Source organism: Callithrix jacchus, chromosome 5 (assembly GCF_049354715.1).
Source record: "Callithrix jacchus isolate 240 chromosome 5, calJac240_pri, whole genome shotgun sequence".
Classification (NCBI taxonomy): domain Eukaryota; kingdom Metazoa; phylum Chordata; class Mammalia; order Primates; family Cebidae; genus Callithrix; species Callithrix jacchus.
In genome coordinates, this window is record NC_133506.1 from 69,087,883 (window position 1) to 69,103,770 (window position 15,888).

A 15,888-nucleotide genomic window follows, 5' to 3' on the forward strand; every position below is an offset into this window, starting at 1 on the left:
TGCCACCCAGTCTGGAGTGCAGTGGCGCGATCTCAGCTCACTGCAACCTCTGTCCCTGGGTTCAAGTGATTATCCTGCCTCAGCTTCCTGAGTAGTTGGGATTACAGGCGTGTGCCACCATGCCTGCCTAGTTTGTATATTTTTAGTAGAGACAGGGTTTCACCATGTTGGCCAGGCTGGTCTCGAACTCCTGACCTCAAGTGATCCTCCCGCCTTGGCCGCCCAAAGTGCTGAGATTGCAGGCATGAGCCACTGCACTCCGGCCCAGTAGATATTTTATAACATCATTACTAAGCAAGAATAACATTTTACATGTTATTCAATTTACGATTATTCTTATTCAATTCACGATGTGCTTTCAGGAGCATCTTCTTGAATCCTCAACAATTCTTTAGTCCAGATAGAGGCTTTCCATGTTCTGGGTGAGAGAAGTTGGGCTCAGGGAGGTTAGCTGACGCATGAAGGCAGACTAGGACCTAAGGTCGATAGGTGGAACCCAAGCCTCCCATGACTTTTCTGTTCATAAATGGAAAACAAAACCACCAATAAATGATGTCTTGGCTCTGTGTGGTGGCTCATGCCTATAATCTCAGCACTTTGGGAAGCTGAGGTGAATGGATAGCTTGAGCCCAGGAGGTTGAAACCAATGTGGGCAACATAGGGAGACCCCATATTTACAGAAATTGAAAAAAAAATTATTTCTGTATCACCCTCAATACAAAAAAAACAGTGCATTTGTATGCAGCAAGGCTCAGTAGATATTTTTATTTACATTTAAATATACATTGGGTGTGGTTGCATGCCAGTGGTGCCAGCTACTTGGGAGGCTGATGCAAGAAGATTGCCTGAGCCTGGGAGGCTGCAGTGAACTGCGATAGCACCACTACACTGGTAACAGAGACCTTTTCTCGAAAGAAAAAAAGAAATAGTGTCTTAAATCCTATGAGTCCAGCACTGTGAACAGTCTATTCCTTTCTTGACAACACATCTCATGGGAGAAAAAACTTATTGTTTAGACAGTATGAGGTCAGAAAATACACACAACAGGGGAGCTTTGCCCTACCACTGGTGTAAATTCCCTTAGCATTTCAACTTGCTTAAAATTTAGACCTACATTTCCTCAAAACCTCAGTGATGTTTCCAGCCGTGTTCCTTCATGCCTGTATAGCAGAATGGTTTGTCAGAATGAACTGTAACGGGGCTGGGCACGGTGGCTCACGCCTGTTAATCCCAGCACTTTGGGAGGCCGAGATGGGCAGACCACGTCAGGAGATCAAGACCATCCTGGCCAACATGGTGAAACCCCATCTCTACTAAAAATACAAAAATTAGCCAGTGTGGTGGCACATGCCTGTAGTCCTAGATATTCGGGAGGCTGAGGCAGGAGAATCGCTTGAGTCCAGGAGGCGGAGGTTGCAGTGAGCCAAGTTCATGCCACTGCACTCCAGCCTGGTGACAGAACGAGATTCCATCTCAAAAAAAAAGAAGGAACTGTAATGGTTGACTTAGGGATCCTGTTGTTTGGGGGCCCAAGTGCCTGTGCTTTGGGACACAGGCATCTCCTCTGAGGACCACAGTCACAGTGTCAAGAGCAGACCAACCACACTGCCTGTCCCCACACCAGAACGCAAAGCAGGCTTTGGACAGATACCTCTGCCTGCATATTTTCTCTGTGCTAAATAGAAATATAAACCCTTCACATATGCAGAAAAACAAATATGCTTCCACATTTCTGAAGAAATACAGAAATTAACAAATGGAGCTCAAATAGAAGTGTTGAGTAGCTGAAAACATTTAGAATGAAAAGGAAGGAGCAACCAGACCACTGCAACAGTTACCCAGAGCAGGCCTCGGCCTGCCCTGGCCTGCAGAGGTCTCTTGCCTGCCCTGGAGAGCTCCACAGCCACAGGCCCAGAGAGGACTGGTTTCCTCTAATGGAGATGCTTTGGTCTAGAAATAGGACAAACTCACTGCTTAAATACCTTTATTATTTTTTAAAAATTATTTGGACATTGATAGCTCTGCAAAATACTTCTCCCATCCCAAACCCTCAAACTCTTTCCATATGTCCTCCATAAAGAAACAAAATATTTATACTTTGCGTCCATTCAAGTCTAATTTTTAAAAACATTTAAGATTCAAAATCAAATATTTTTTTCCCACAACTTGTTAGTAATTTTAAACCACAATGCAACATACTTAATGGCATTTCTTTTTAAAAATTAGCTTATCAGACTATTTTATGAGAAAAAAATCAATTCAAGGCCTTAGTGAGAATATTATATTCTCTGTTTCTGAAAGCAAAAGACATTGAAAACCGCTTTGCTCCTCTGGAGTTTGTGATTTCAACATAACCAATAAAACCAGCACACAGATTGACTTCCTACTTAACATTAGGCATTGTTTCATTACTTTGGGACCACAGCTGAAATGCTATCTAAACTTGAAAGGGGTGGGTGGGTGGGTCCAGCAAAGAAGAGGGCCGAGGCTGGGGACAGCAGAATGGAAGCTTTCTGAGCAGTGGAGTAAGAACAGCCAAACCCTTAGGATCCCACCTCATGGCAGGTGTGTTTAGGGTGGAAGACAGTAGAATATCTGCAATCTGCACTAATTTCTTAAAGATGGATACAAGTGTCAACCAAAAATATTGCACATAGTTTCAGAGGCATGTAAACCACTGAGAAGGTTCAGGAAAGCATAACTACAGATGAAGATGAATCCCCAAAGTTCCTTCAGGAATAGAGAAAGAAGTTGATACTGATCATTCAGGAGTTACTAAAAGGAGGTGGAAAAATCCTTAATCCTTTCCTATCCTCAGCGGGCAGAGCAAACCAATCTCCTAGATATCTCTGAAGGATCTAGTAAAGGTATCACTTCTTTATTTTTTCCCAGCGCAATGGGTGCACTTCATTACCTGGGTAAAAAAAGGAAGGAAGGAAGAAATCCTGCAATAGGACCTGGCTTGTTTGTCTAGAACACAGAAGTGTTTTCAAATAGCCCTTCCTGCCCACTCAAACCACTACTCGGAGCCACAGCATGAGCCCTGGATGAGCTCCAGGGATGACTTCCGGACTCAGTGCTCCAAGGGGGTGCCTATATCCCTCACAGGTCTGGAAAAATGCAGAAGGTATGGACTCACATACCGTGAGGGGAGGGCTGGAGAGAGTGAATGGCATGTAAGGCAGAAGGATGACAGGACAGCCCCATGGCCTCCTTCACTCGTCCATCAGCTCAGTCAAGGCCACAGTAAGCATCTCCTCGTGTGAGCAGCTGGGCTTGACCAGAGCCAGCCCTTCTGATGCCTTGTTGAATTTTAAGATAGAGGAAACTGTTCCTACTCATCTCCGGAAATGAATTATTTTTCCCTTTAAGTCATCAGGCCAACCTTTTAGGGTTCCAAAGCCCTGACCTTACTGAATGGGTGGGTTGCCCTTCTGTACACAGTCCTGGGATTACAGATTCTAGATATCACAAGTGTCCACTGGCTACTTTCCCAAATACCTCTCCCTTAAGGCTTCCCCTAACATTCAATCTCAGTAACATACAGTACATATGTCAATAAAATGAAAGTCACTTCTTAAGAATAAAAAGTTTCCCATTGCTCGTCTTACTGAAAGGCTTCATGTCCTCTTACACAGCCCGCCTGTGGATATGCAGCCTCCAGGTTGTTTTGCTCCTGGGGGTTATGATGCAATCTTGTTTTTAAAGCTTTTCCTCTTGTATTCAGAGTAAGTCTTGTAAACCACCAGAAAATGCCAATTCCCCAAAGCCTTGCCCATGTTTGTGGGCTACAACTGATGCCAACCTATTAAGCCTTTTCAACATTTTAAAAAACACCACACACACACACACACACACGCACACACGCACATGCACACACACACTTTGGCACATGAGCCTCGAGTTATTTGAGCATGTTCATGTTTCCCACCCCTTCCGCTGTCCCAACATTTCAGAGTCACTGTTTTCGGAGAATGACAGCCCCTTCTGCCTCATGGAAGGTCGCCGCCAAGCACTGCTGTTTTGAGTAGCAAGAGGAGGAGGCACGAATGCTAAACTGGCCCCAAAACAGTTCTTGTGTTGAGCACTGTAATTTATGCAGTGCTGCAAAACTTTTGTACCAGGATGACTAGTTTCAAAACTGCTGGTTGATTAAATATACATATACATATAGATATCAATATAAAAATTACTAAGTCAACATTTGTTGTTTTCAATGTGAAAACGATAAAATGTAATTCTGAATAATTGTGCATTCGCCATAGGGTCCTCGTTAAAGGGACCATAAAAATAATTTTGTAATAAAAAACTCTTAAGTTTAGTATTGCCCTCAAGTTCAAAAGTTTGGAGCAAATGTACTGAGTAAGCAGGACTGAAATCTGTACCTGCCAGGGATCTGGAAGCCTTAAATGTAGTGATCCCTGATGGCTGGCCCAGGGAACCTGACAGCCACTCACTAGCTCTGCGCTATTAACAGCACAGGGCTCAGCAGTGCGCGCTGACCCATGACACAATCAGCACTGAAGACTGAGGCGGCCCAGCGGGGACCAGTACCTCCACTTCTTGTGTCATATCAGTGGCCGATGCTGCTGCACCTGCAGCTAGCCAACTCCCTGCACAGAGCTCTGGGGGGCAAAGAGGTGCTGGGGCTCTGCCTTCTCTTGAGCTACCAGACAAAGCAATTGGCGGGGGCGGGCGGGGGGGGGGGGTGGAGGGCCTGGGGACCACTGAGCACCAAGGCTGAAGGTGATCCAGCAGCAGAACTTCTACTCTGCTGGAGGCAGGACAGAGGAAGGAATGGGCATTTCAGTGATGTAGAAGTTAGCTGTGCAGGAAGGAAAAGTGCGTTTAAGGTAGCTTAAAAACAGGTGAAGACCAAACTGCCACTGAGGGGAGGAAGAACGAAGACTGCTCCCTCCACCTGCCCCACGGGCCAGCCATGCTCCTTGGATTCTGTGGGTTAACATTCATGCTTTGTGATGCGAGTTTGCTCGTGAAGAAACAGGAACACACTTCTCCTGGTCCTAGCAGGTACACGATTTTCTCGGCAAAGTTCTTTTTTGCCAAGTTCAGTTTTATTTGGTTGCCGTTCTGAACCGTTGTCACCGGAATTCATAGATGGGTGCACTGTGTTCAGGAACATGGGTTAGATTGAGGGACTGATACCTGCAAGGGGGAGGAGACAGAAGTGGGAGGTAGTCATCTAATACACCCTGAGCCAAGGACATTAGCAACCCCCACAAAACTAGATCGCCTGACAAGTCACATACTTGGACTGAAATGCACATTTCATTTTCCATTTCTCAACTGAACCTAGTCTGATTTCTTTCTTTATTTGGTTAATCCTCCTGAACCATGCACAAGATGAGTTTTGTTTTTTTTTTCATTCTGCTCTAATCATGAAGTAACTATGGTATATCTTATAAAAAGGATAACCCAGTAAGCTTTGGGAGGAAATGTAGACCCACAGCCCAGCCCTAACTGCACTGGCTGCTCTGCCCCCTCCTACTGTAGCATGTCATCCCAGGCTACAATATCCTAGACACTTTTTTCTCATGGTATCTAAAGAGAGCTTAGAGAATTTAATTTCACTACTACCTTCAACTGTATTTTATCTTTCATTTAAATTTTCTCACTTTCCTAGGTACAGTGTTAAGCTCGGAACCTACTAGTGAGATCTAAGGTGTTTGCCTCCCCTGTTGGCAGGTGCTCCAGCGAGTCATGCTGAGGGTGGAGAAACAGAGGCAGCCAATCCACACACTGGGACCACAACCCCAGGCAATTTAGAGTCAATGCCTGGCATGTTAGCTCTCCCCTACTTGTTTCACGCAGGTGTGTGAAACAACACAGGAAAAAGCAGTTTATTTCTTAACAAAAATGAATTATCAGGGAAGAAATATGCATTAGCCATCAAGAACATGCAAATTAAAACTACAAAAAATACCGCTGCACATCCACTAGGGTAGCTATAATTATAGAGACATGATAACAAGTGCCAGGGAGGATATGGAGAAACTGGAACCCTCATACCCTGCTGGTAGGAATGCAAAATAGTACAGCTGCTGTGGGAGACAGTTTGGCAGTTCCTCATAAAGTTAAATATAGCATTACTGTATGACCTAGCAATTTCACTCCTATGTAATTGAAAGCAGGAACTCAGATATACCCATGCTTACAGCAGCATTATTCACAATAGCTAAAAAATGGAAGCAATCTACATGTCCATTAAATAATGAATGGATAAATAAAATGTTGTATATACCTACAATGGAAAATTAATTAGCAATAAAAAAGACGTTCTGATGCATGCTATAACACAGATGAACCTTCAAAGGATTTTGCTAAGTGAAAAAAGCCAGAGGCAAGGGCCATATTTTGTAGGATTCCATTTATATAAAATATCCAGAAGAGGCAAAGCTATACATACAAAAGAGAAAGACTAGTGGATACCCAGGGCTCAGAGGGGATGAGGAGTTGGGGATAATAGCTAAGGGGTATGGAGTTTCCTCTTGTGGTAATGAAAATGTTCTAAAATTGATAGCTACTCAACTCTATTAATATACTAAAGACCACTGACTTGTACATTTAATTTTTTTTTTTTTTTGAGACAGTCTCGCTCTGTCACCCAGGCTGGAGTACAGTGGCATGATCCCAGTTCACTGCAACCTCTACCTCCAGGTTCAAGTGATTCTCCCACCTCAGCCTCTCCAGTAGCTGGGACTACAGGCATGCACCACCATGCCCAGCTAATTTTTGTATTTTTGGTAGAGATGGGGTTTCACCACGTTGGACAAGCTGGTCTCAAAAGCCTAACCTCAAATGATCCACCTGCCTCAGACTCCCAAAGTGCTGGAATTACAGGTGTTAGTCACCATGCCTAGATGACTTGTACACTTTAAATGAGTGATGTATAGTAGTCAAATAATATCTTGGTAAATTCGTTATTTTTTTTTTTTGAGATGGAGTTTCTCTCTGTTGCCAGGTTGGAGTGTAGTGGCATGATCTCGGCTCACTGCAACCTCCGCCTCCCAGGCTAACACAATTCTCCTGCCTCAGCCTCCCAAGTAGCTGGGACTACAGGTGTTTGCCACCACGCCCAGCTAATTTTTGTGTTTTTAGTAGAGACAGGGTTTCACAATGTTGGCCAGGATGGTCTTGATCTCTTGACCTCATGATCCGCCCTGGCCTCCCAAAGTGCTGGGATTACAGGCAGGAGCCACTGCACCCGGCTGTTTTTTTCTTTTTTGAGATGGAGTCTCACTCTGTCACCCAGACTGGAGTACAGTGGTGTGATCTCAGTTCACTGCAACCTCCACCTCCCAGGTTCAAGCGATTCTCCTGCCTCAGCCTCCTAAGTAGCTGGGACTATAGGTGTGTGCCACCACTCCCGGCTAATTTCTGTATTCTTAGTAGAGATGGGGTTTCACCATGTTGGCCGGGAGGTCTCCAATGCCTGACCTCGTGATCCTCCCACCTCGGCCTCCCAAAGTGCTGGAATTACAGGCATGAGTCACCTCGCCCAGCCCAAAGCTGTTATTTTTAAAAAGGATTGTAAAACGTTTTACAAACTCACATGAAACAATTACTGAAAGCCTAAAAATCATGGTTGCAGGGATGGCATTTATTGCAAATGTAATTTTGTTACCACTGAACAAAGAGTCTAGGATGGGATCACTTCACATATACCAAAGTGTGAAATACTGGAAAGGAAAGACAAAATTTTTACCTTCAGAGAGGAAATCAGGCATTTTATCATATGGTTTGCCTTCTGGGGATAGCAAAGTGCTTAAAAAGCAGCAAGGAAGACTGGGCATTGTGGCTAACCCCTGTATCCCAGCACTTTGGGAGGCTGAGGTGGGTGGATCACCTGAGTCAGGAGTTCCAGACCAGCCTGGCCAACATGGTGAAATCCCGTATCTACCAAAAATCCAAAAAAACTAGCCAGGTGTGGTGGTAGGCGCCTATAATCCCAGCTACTCAGCTACTCGGGAGGCTGAGGCAGAGAATCGCTTGAACCCAGGAGGTGGAGCTTGCAATAAGCTGAGATTGTGCCACTGCATTGCAGCCCGGACAATAGAGGGAAACTGTCCCAAAAAAAGAAAAAGGCAGCAAGGAGGCAGAAGAATCCCCTACATGGTGGCAAAAGTTAGCACTAAGGCGGAGTTCAGTCCTTAACCATGGGTAGATGCACTGGGTTGGACTGTCCTCTCACAGGCCTAAAATCAAGTGCATGTTGGACCAACTCTAAAGAATGCAGCCACAACATTTAAAAGGCTGCTGACAGCAAAATTCACGTTTTAGTTACTAATTCAATTTGCAAGGATTAAATAAAAGCCAGCAAGATTGAGATAAACATTGCCAAAAATACAGTATTGCTTAAAAGTGCTTAGAAATGAGTTCTTTCACCCATACTTCATTTTCATCTCATTTACTCTGCTCTGTGGATAGGGATAAGGCCCCATTGTGAGTAACTAAGATCATTTAAATAAGCTCTCGGCACAGGAGAATCACTTGAACCCAGGAGGCATAGGTTGCAGTGAGCTGAGATCACGCCATTGCACTCCAGCCTGGGCAACAAGATCAAAACCCCATCTCAAAAAAATAAAATAAAATAAAATAAATTTTTAAAAAAGGTCTCAGCATCCAATAAAGCACAGAATCTATACAGAGACAGTCTAAGATACTGCTTTTGGGTTTGAAGAGCCAAGGGAAAGCCAGCGGGGTGGAAGCCCTCCCCGTGGCCTCTGTGCTCTGGGGTCCTCACCATTCTGAACTCCTATGGTAGTAGTAGCCCTCTATGGAGGCTGCTGACTTCTGAAAGCAGATGTAGTAGAACCCGGCAAAAGAAGCACCACTGATGTCTTTGATCGTGTGGTCTGGGACCAGAAACTGTTCCTGCACACAGATGAAGAGGGTCAGTAACAGACAGCATTCTTTGACCACCCAGGGGCCTCCCTGTTAAGCATCAGGGGGTTCTAAGGACCACTTGAGAAAAATATAGGACCTCATAGTCTAATCTAGACTTGCTGGATGACGGCAGGCCCTTGGGGTCTCAACTTGACTCCTGAAAAGCATAGATGTGCTCCTGGAGTATTCTATATACTAAAGCGACAAGCTATGTCTTGAGCTCACTAGGATCAGCAATTCAGAGAGGGTACCATGGCCAAAACATCTAATATATAAATCAATACCTACTTACCTGCCTGCCTGTCTACCTGCCTCTCTATCTTTCAGAGACCAAAGACAACCAACATGGAAAGAGTTAAGTTTCTGCTCCAGTTCCCAGGATTATTGCCAGATGCTTAATAACATCTACAACAGTGAGTTGCTTCTCTAGATCTGTAGACCATTCTGAGTGCAGAGCAGTTGCCAGTGGCTCCTGTGACACCCCCTCCGAGAACTTGACGCCTTGTCAAAAGCAGTCAGAATGGTACTGTTCTTGACCAGGCACCTTCAGAGAGAGGCAAGCTTGCCACCTCTGCTGGAGCTGAAAGCCAGAAACCCAGGTCCTGGCACCCACTTTCCTGAGAGGTGAGGTCAAAAGCTCCAGGGCCTCAGGTGGTCTACTAAAGGCCCACTGATGAGCCACCCTGAGACATTCTTTGGAGGCAAAACAACTCCATTGCTTTGTTTTTTTTTTTTTGAGACAGAGTTTTGCTCTTGTTACCCAGGTTAGAGTGCAATGGGGTGATCTTGGCTCGCCGCAACCTCTGCCTCCTGGTTCAAGGGATTCTCCTGCCTCAACTTCCCAAGTAACTGGGATTACAGGCACCTTTCACCACGCCCAGCTAATTTTGTATTTTTAGTAGAGATGGGGTTTCTCCATGTTGGTCAGACTGGCCTCGAACTCCCAATCTCAGGTGATCCACCCACCTTGGCCTCCCAAAATGCAGGGATTACAGGTGTGAGCCACCGCGCCCAGCCTTCCATTGCTTCTTAAACAAATTTAAGACACTCTCCCATTCCTTATTCAACTTCTAAAATTGTGGCTTTTAAAATTAATTTTAAAATTCAGGCCGGGTACGGTGGCATGCCTATAATCCTGGTACTTTGGGAGGCCAAAGTGTGTGGATCACCCGAGGTCAGGAGTTCGAGATCAGCCTAGCCAACATGGTGAAGCCTGTCTCTACTAAAGATTACAAAAATTAGCCAGGCATGGTGGTGTGCAGCTGTAGTTCCAGCTACTCAGGAGGCTGAGGCAGAAGAATCGCTTGAACCTGGGAGATGGAGGTTGCAGTAAGCCAAGATCGTGCCACTGCACTCCAGCCTGGGAAACAGAGTGAGACTCTGTCTCAAAAAAATAAATAAAATTAATAAATTTAAAAAAATAAAATTCAAACAAAAAACTTCCTTTAACAGGTTGTTTAGTTGTCTTATTTCCCACTAGATGGCAAGCTCATGAGCATACAACTCCCCATTTACTCTCTGCATCTGGCAATCTATGGGAAGAGTGGTGATCCCTAATTCTTTTTTTTTTTTCTTTGTAAGACGTGGTCTTGCTCTGTCACCCAGGTTGGAGTACAATGGCGCTATGTCAGCTCACAGCAACCTCCAATTCTTGGGTTCAAGTGATTCTCCTGCCTCAGCCTTCCGAGTAGGAAGTGGGATTACAGGTGTGCACCACCACACCTGACTAATTTTTTTATTTTTAGTAGAGACGGGATTTCACCATTTTGGCCAGGCTGGTTTCAAACTACTGACCTCAGATGATCTGCCTGCCTCAGTCTCCCAAAGTGCTGGGATTACAGGCGTGAGCCACCATGCCCGGCGATCCCCACGTCTTAAAGTGGTTAGGTCTGCAAAGTAAAGACCAGGAAAGGCAACTCAAAATGATTCATCTCTATGAAAGCTGGCAAAATTCTGGCCGAGCATGGTGGCTCATGCCTGTAATCCCAGCACTTTGGGAGGCTGAGGTAGGTGGATCATGAGGTCAGAAGTTTGAGACCAGCCTGGCCAAGATGGTGAAACCCCACCTCTACTAAAAATACAAAAATTAGCCAGGTGCAGTGGTGGGCAGCCTGCAATCCCAGCTACTTGGGAGGCTGAGGCAGGAGAAACCCAGGAGGTGGAGGTTGCAGTGAGCCGAGATTACGCCACTGCACTCTAGTCTGAGCCACAGAGCAAGACTCCATCTCAAAAAAAAAAAAGAAAGAAAGAAAGAAAAAAGAAACCTGGCAAGATTTCAAGATAAAACAACTTTTTTCCGACAGACTGGGGACTAGGAGCTGGAGGTGGGTGTATGTTCTCAAAGTTATTTAACAAACTGGTTTCCTGATTTTGCTATTCTGGGGCTGTAAATATTGCATTATCACAGTGAGGAGCACAAATGACCCTGCAGCTAAAAGCCAATCCATCAAGTCAGCCAGGTGGGGCTCTCTGAGGGCTGCTGAGTAAAAAACCCGTGTTCCATTTCTAGTCCCTCATTTCCTAAGCTGGAGGGAAGTAGAGGAGGTAAGACTTTCCTGAGCTCTGGGAAATGGATGTGGTGGAGGAGACCTGGCTTACACATGGTGTTTAAGCCCATAGCGGGATCCAGGCACAACTGATGACTAAGTTCAAAGAAAGTCTGGCTCTGCCTTGAATCCACAGAATACTTGGAGTAATTCAACCTGGGAGTTTAACAAGATTCTTGGGTGGGTGAAAAAAAAAAAGGAGAAGATATGTCAGAAGCAGCCATGTAGGCCTGGATCCACTTGCTGTCTACCAACAGCACAGCAAGGAGTTGTCTGGGACATCAGCAGTTAACCAGTACATGCCCTGAAGCTGTGCCCACTTTTTACAGGCGTGCAAAGACCCTGCCATGGAGACCTTGCCATGACAACAAACTGTGACGAGCACTGGACATGGGGAGCCCTTGGTTAGAGTGGATATGTAGGTGCAGTACAGGGCCTGGTGTGCGGGGAGTCTGGAGGGCCACCTGGCGGGACCTTACCTTCCACCTCATGAAGACGTAGTCGCCATTCTTCAGCTCTTCATAATCAAAATCATCTGAGTTAAATGATTTTGCATACTGATAAAAAGCCAGAAACTTGCCCTGAAAGCAGAAAAGAGAGTATGCTAATTGACTGAAAGGATAGTCTCAGAACTATCCTTATGTGCCCAGGTACACTCACCTTCCCAAGGCATGACAGGTGGGGACACGGCTCCCAAAATGGCAGCTAAGGCCAAATAACAGATGGGGCCCTATGGTCACCCCAGTGAATGCAGACTCAACCCTGGGGCAGATACCTGGACTCCAGCTGAGGCCCCACTGCCCTATGCCTGCCTTGTTAATATGGCCAAGGAAAAGGCCAAAGGATGGGAATGGTAAACAGACAGACAAAATAAACAGATGAAAGCTAGGAACAATTAAAGAGAGGATCTCTACAAGTAAATCCAAAGTAGCGAAAAAAGGCATGCAGAACAGCTTAGAAACAGCCTGTTCAGCCTCACAGAAGAGGCTTTGTGAAGCTTGTGTCTCTACGGGCTTGGGCCAGCTAGCTAAGTAGACACCAGAAATATGTGATACCCTTGTCCTTCGATATCTGTGAGGGATTGGTTCCAGGACCCCCATGAATACCAAAATCTGGAGATGCTTAAGTCCCAGATATAAAACAGTACAGTATTTGCAGATAACCTACACGTATCCTCCCCTATACTTTATAGCATCTCTAGATTACTTATAACACCTAATTCGATGTAAATACTAAGTGAATAGCAGTTATGCTGTATTGTTCAGGGTAAAATGTCAAGAACAAAAAAAATCTATACATGGTCAGTTCAGATGCAATTTTTTTTTTTTTTTCAAATATTTTCAAACTGTGGCTGGTTGAATCCACAGAAGCAGAACCCAAAGGCTGACTCTTTATGGTTCATTTACAAGCAGAGATTGGGAATAGGTTACAGAACTGTATCTTATGATCCCATTTTTTAAAAAAAGACAAAAAACAAGTATAGACTGTTCAGGAGGAGGTTAACAGCTATTTTAGTTTTAGGTGTTGCCACAGATGATTCCTTTCCCTCCAGCTTTTCTATTTTTTCCAATATTTTTAAATAAGCATGTTAATTTTATAAGAAAACATCTTAAATAAAAAAATCAAGATACAGAGATATTAAGTCACAGATTTTGTCACATAGCTTTTTTTTTTTTTTTTTTAAAGACAGAGTTTCACTCTTGTTGCCCAGGCTTGAGTGCAGTGGCGTGATCTTGGCTCACTGCAACCTCTGCCTCCCGGGTTCAAGTGACTCTCCTGCCTCAGCCACCCGAGTAGCTTGGATTATAGGCATGTGCCACCATGCCTGGCTAATTTTTATATTTTTGGTAGAGATGGGTTTTCACCATGTTGACCAGGCTAGTCTCAAATTCCTGACTTCAGGTGATCCACCTGCCTCGGCCTCCCAAAGTGCTAAGATTACAGGCGTGAGCCAAAGTGCCCAGCATCACATAGACGTTTTTATCCTATGTAGATTGAATATATGGAATATTGACTTTATAGCATCACCATAATTGCCACTTAAATACCACTCAGGAAAATCTGAGGGCACAGTATAATATCTCTGATTCTAATTTACAATGCAAAAATGACAGCCTAGGTGAAGTGTATTAAACATTGTAAATCCCAGACTAACCCAGGTGCAGTACAGAGCTCCAGAAGTCCCACACAGGAACCTGGGAGTCCTCCACGAGTGGGGAAAGTTAGGGGAAATGCTGACTAGTACAAAAGCAGCCACAAACTGTTGGAGGAGGAAGCACTCCACAAACTCAGCTCCCTTGTTCAGCCACACTTCACATGCCAGTACCAAGGGTGGCTGCCTTAGTTCCTCTCTCACCCAAAATGTTTCAATCCACTCTAGCAGAGTCTGCAGACCCAGATACCTTCCAATGTTCTAATGGAAGTCAATGGGAAAATAAGACGTGCTTTCCCATTATTTAATTTGTAGTCAACCTAGCCTAAAACTGAGTGTCACTGGGCCTCAAAGACTTTGCTTTTTGCAGGACCAATATGAAATGGACAACAGAGTTGAATGGGAGAGAGGCTGTGGTTTACCACAAGGAAGAAGCTTTTACTCTGGGGCTGTCTAGGAGAGGAAGAAGCCATCTCGTGAGGCAGCAAGCCATGCAGGAAGAGCCTAGCCCTGGGCAGAGGTGGGCACAGATGGTACCAGGGAGCCCTTCCAACTCCACCTGCTGGTACCCAGCACCTTGATACACCACTTGGACTCTCCCAACCTTCTGGATACTCAGGTCTTGTGCATTCTCTTGTGTCCCAGAGAGACACAAATGACTGTCTAGCTTTTAGTGTCCATTTGCTATAACAGTCAAAATGTATAGCTTTCAAAAAAATGCTTTAAAAAGCTCAAGTTTAAATTTAAATTTAACTTAAACTCAGGATTTGATAGATCTCCTCTTCTAACTCAAATAAAAAACAGCTTGGGGCTGAGCCTGGTGGCTCATGCCTATAATCCCAGCACTTTGGGAGGCCAAGGTGGGTGGATTACTTGAGGCCAGGAGTTTGAGACCAGCCTGGCCAACATGGCGAAATGCTCTCTCTACTAAAAATACAAAAATTAGCCAGGTGCAGTGGTGCATACCTGTAATCCCAGCTATTTAAGAGACTGAGAGATGAGAATCACTTGAATCTGGGAGGTGGAGGGTGCAGGGAGCTGAGATTGTATCACTGTTCGCCAGCCTGAGTGACACAGTGAGACTCTGTCTCAAAACAAAACAAAAACCCCCCAAAAAAGAAAAACCAAAAAACAGGTTGGGTGCAGTGGCTCACACCTATAATCCCAGCACTCTGGGAAGCCAAGGCAGGAGGATTACTTGAGGCCAGGAGTTCAAGACCAGCCTGGGTAACATAGTGAGACCTTGTCTCTGCAAAACTAAAAGAAAATGAGCTGCGTGTGGTGGCACATGCCTGTAGTTCTAGCTACTCAGGGGCTGAGGTGGGAAGATTACTTGAGCCCAGGAGGTTGAGGCTGCAGTGAGCTGTAATCCACCATTGCACTCCAGCATGGGTAACAGAGCAGGACCCAAACTCTAAAAAAATTTTTTTAAATAAAATAAAAAAATAAAAAACATTAATAAACAAAGCAACTGATCTCTAGTGAGGTAAACTCATGACAAGGGTCTACAAGAGTTCCTTCCACAGACTGCTGTGCCAGAACCAGAGGAGAGTCTAGACAGCCAGGTGTGAGAGGCAATGGGAAGAACGAGTCCTATAATCTTCATTACTGACACAGCATCTCTGGTTGGTTTATGGAGGGTAAACACACTGAACTTCTTCCAGTGTTAAACAAAAATTCATCATCACCATGGTCAACTAAGCAAAAGACAATTAGACGGATTGAGAAACTTGATTTTTGAAGATGCGGTACTTAAATGACAACCAATGAAAAGACCCTGGGACACTAACTCTGAATTGTCTTGAAGCATTCACTACTGCTGAGTGAGAATGCTCTATACCTGACAGTTAAAGGAGTGAGGGGCAGCCAGGATTTATAGTGGTGTACTTAAGACAAGACTATACTCATTTGTCAGGAGCCAGGATAAAAAGAAACGATGCGGCTCTGCCCTGTTAAGCCAGCAGGAGGGCAGATTTCCAGACCATCATCTCCATCTCACCTCATGCCAGCCCCAAAGCTGGAGGTCACTGTCAGATGTTTCACAGGGCTTTCCCCAAGCAGAAGTGATTTGAAAGGAACAGTGGACAGAAGAAGGGCAAACAGATGGGAAGGATAGGGGGACACTGCTCAGATTCTGATAGCCAAGCAAAGTTCTGGCTGGAACTCTGGGGCTGCTATCATCAGACAACCATTTGCTATTTAAGCAGCAGGTCAGATCCTATTTAAACTCTCCTCATAAGGAAGATAGAACAACTGAGGTTTTTGTGCAGCACAGCCTTTCAC

At 44.9% G+C, this 15,888-nt stretch overlaps 1 protein-coding gene across 3 annotated transcripts in view; it reads right to left on the reverse strand.

Annotated features, from left to right (window-relative positions):
• The window catches only part of GID4 (GID complex subunit 4 homolog), a 31,493-nt gene that overhangs the window by 1,389 nt on the left and 14,216 nt on the right, over positions 1-15,888 (reverse strand). Inside the window, exons 4-6 of one of the 3 annotated variants that reach the window (XM_035299594.3) lie at positions 11,933-12,034; positions 8,765-8,895; positions 1,968-5,166 (exon numbers count right to left, since the gene is read on the reverse strand). In XM_035299594.3, coding sequence (XP_035155485.1) covers positions 5,103-5,166; positions 8,765-8,895; positions 11,933-12,034 — 297 coding nt within the window. In that variant the 3' untranslated portion in view covers positions 1,968-5,102. Of the gene's footprint in view, positions 1-1,967; positions 5,167-8,764; positions 8,896-11,932; positions 12,035-13,471; positions 13,867-15,888 lie in introns of those variants that run through there. The other 2 variants (XM_035299595.3, XM_054255673.2) reach the window with 2 other exon arrangements.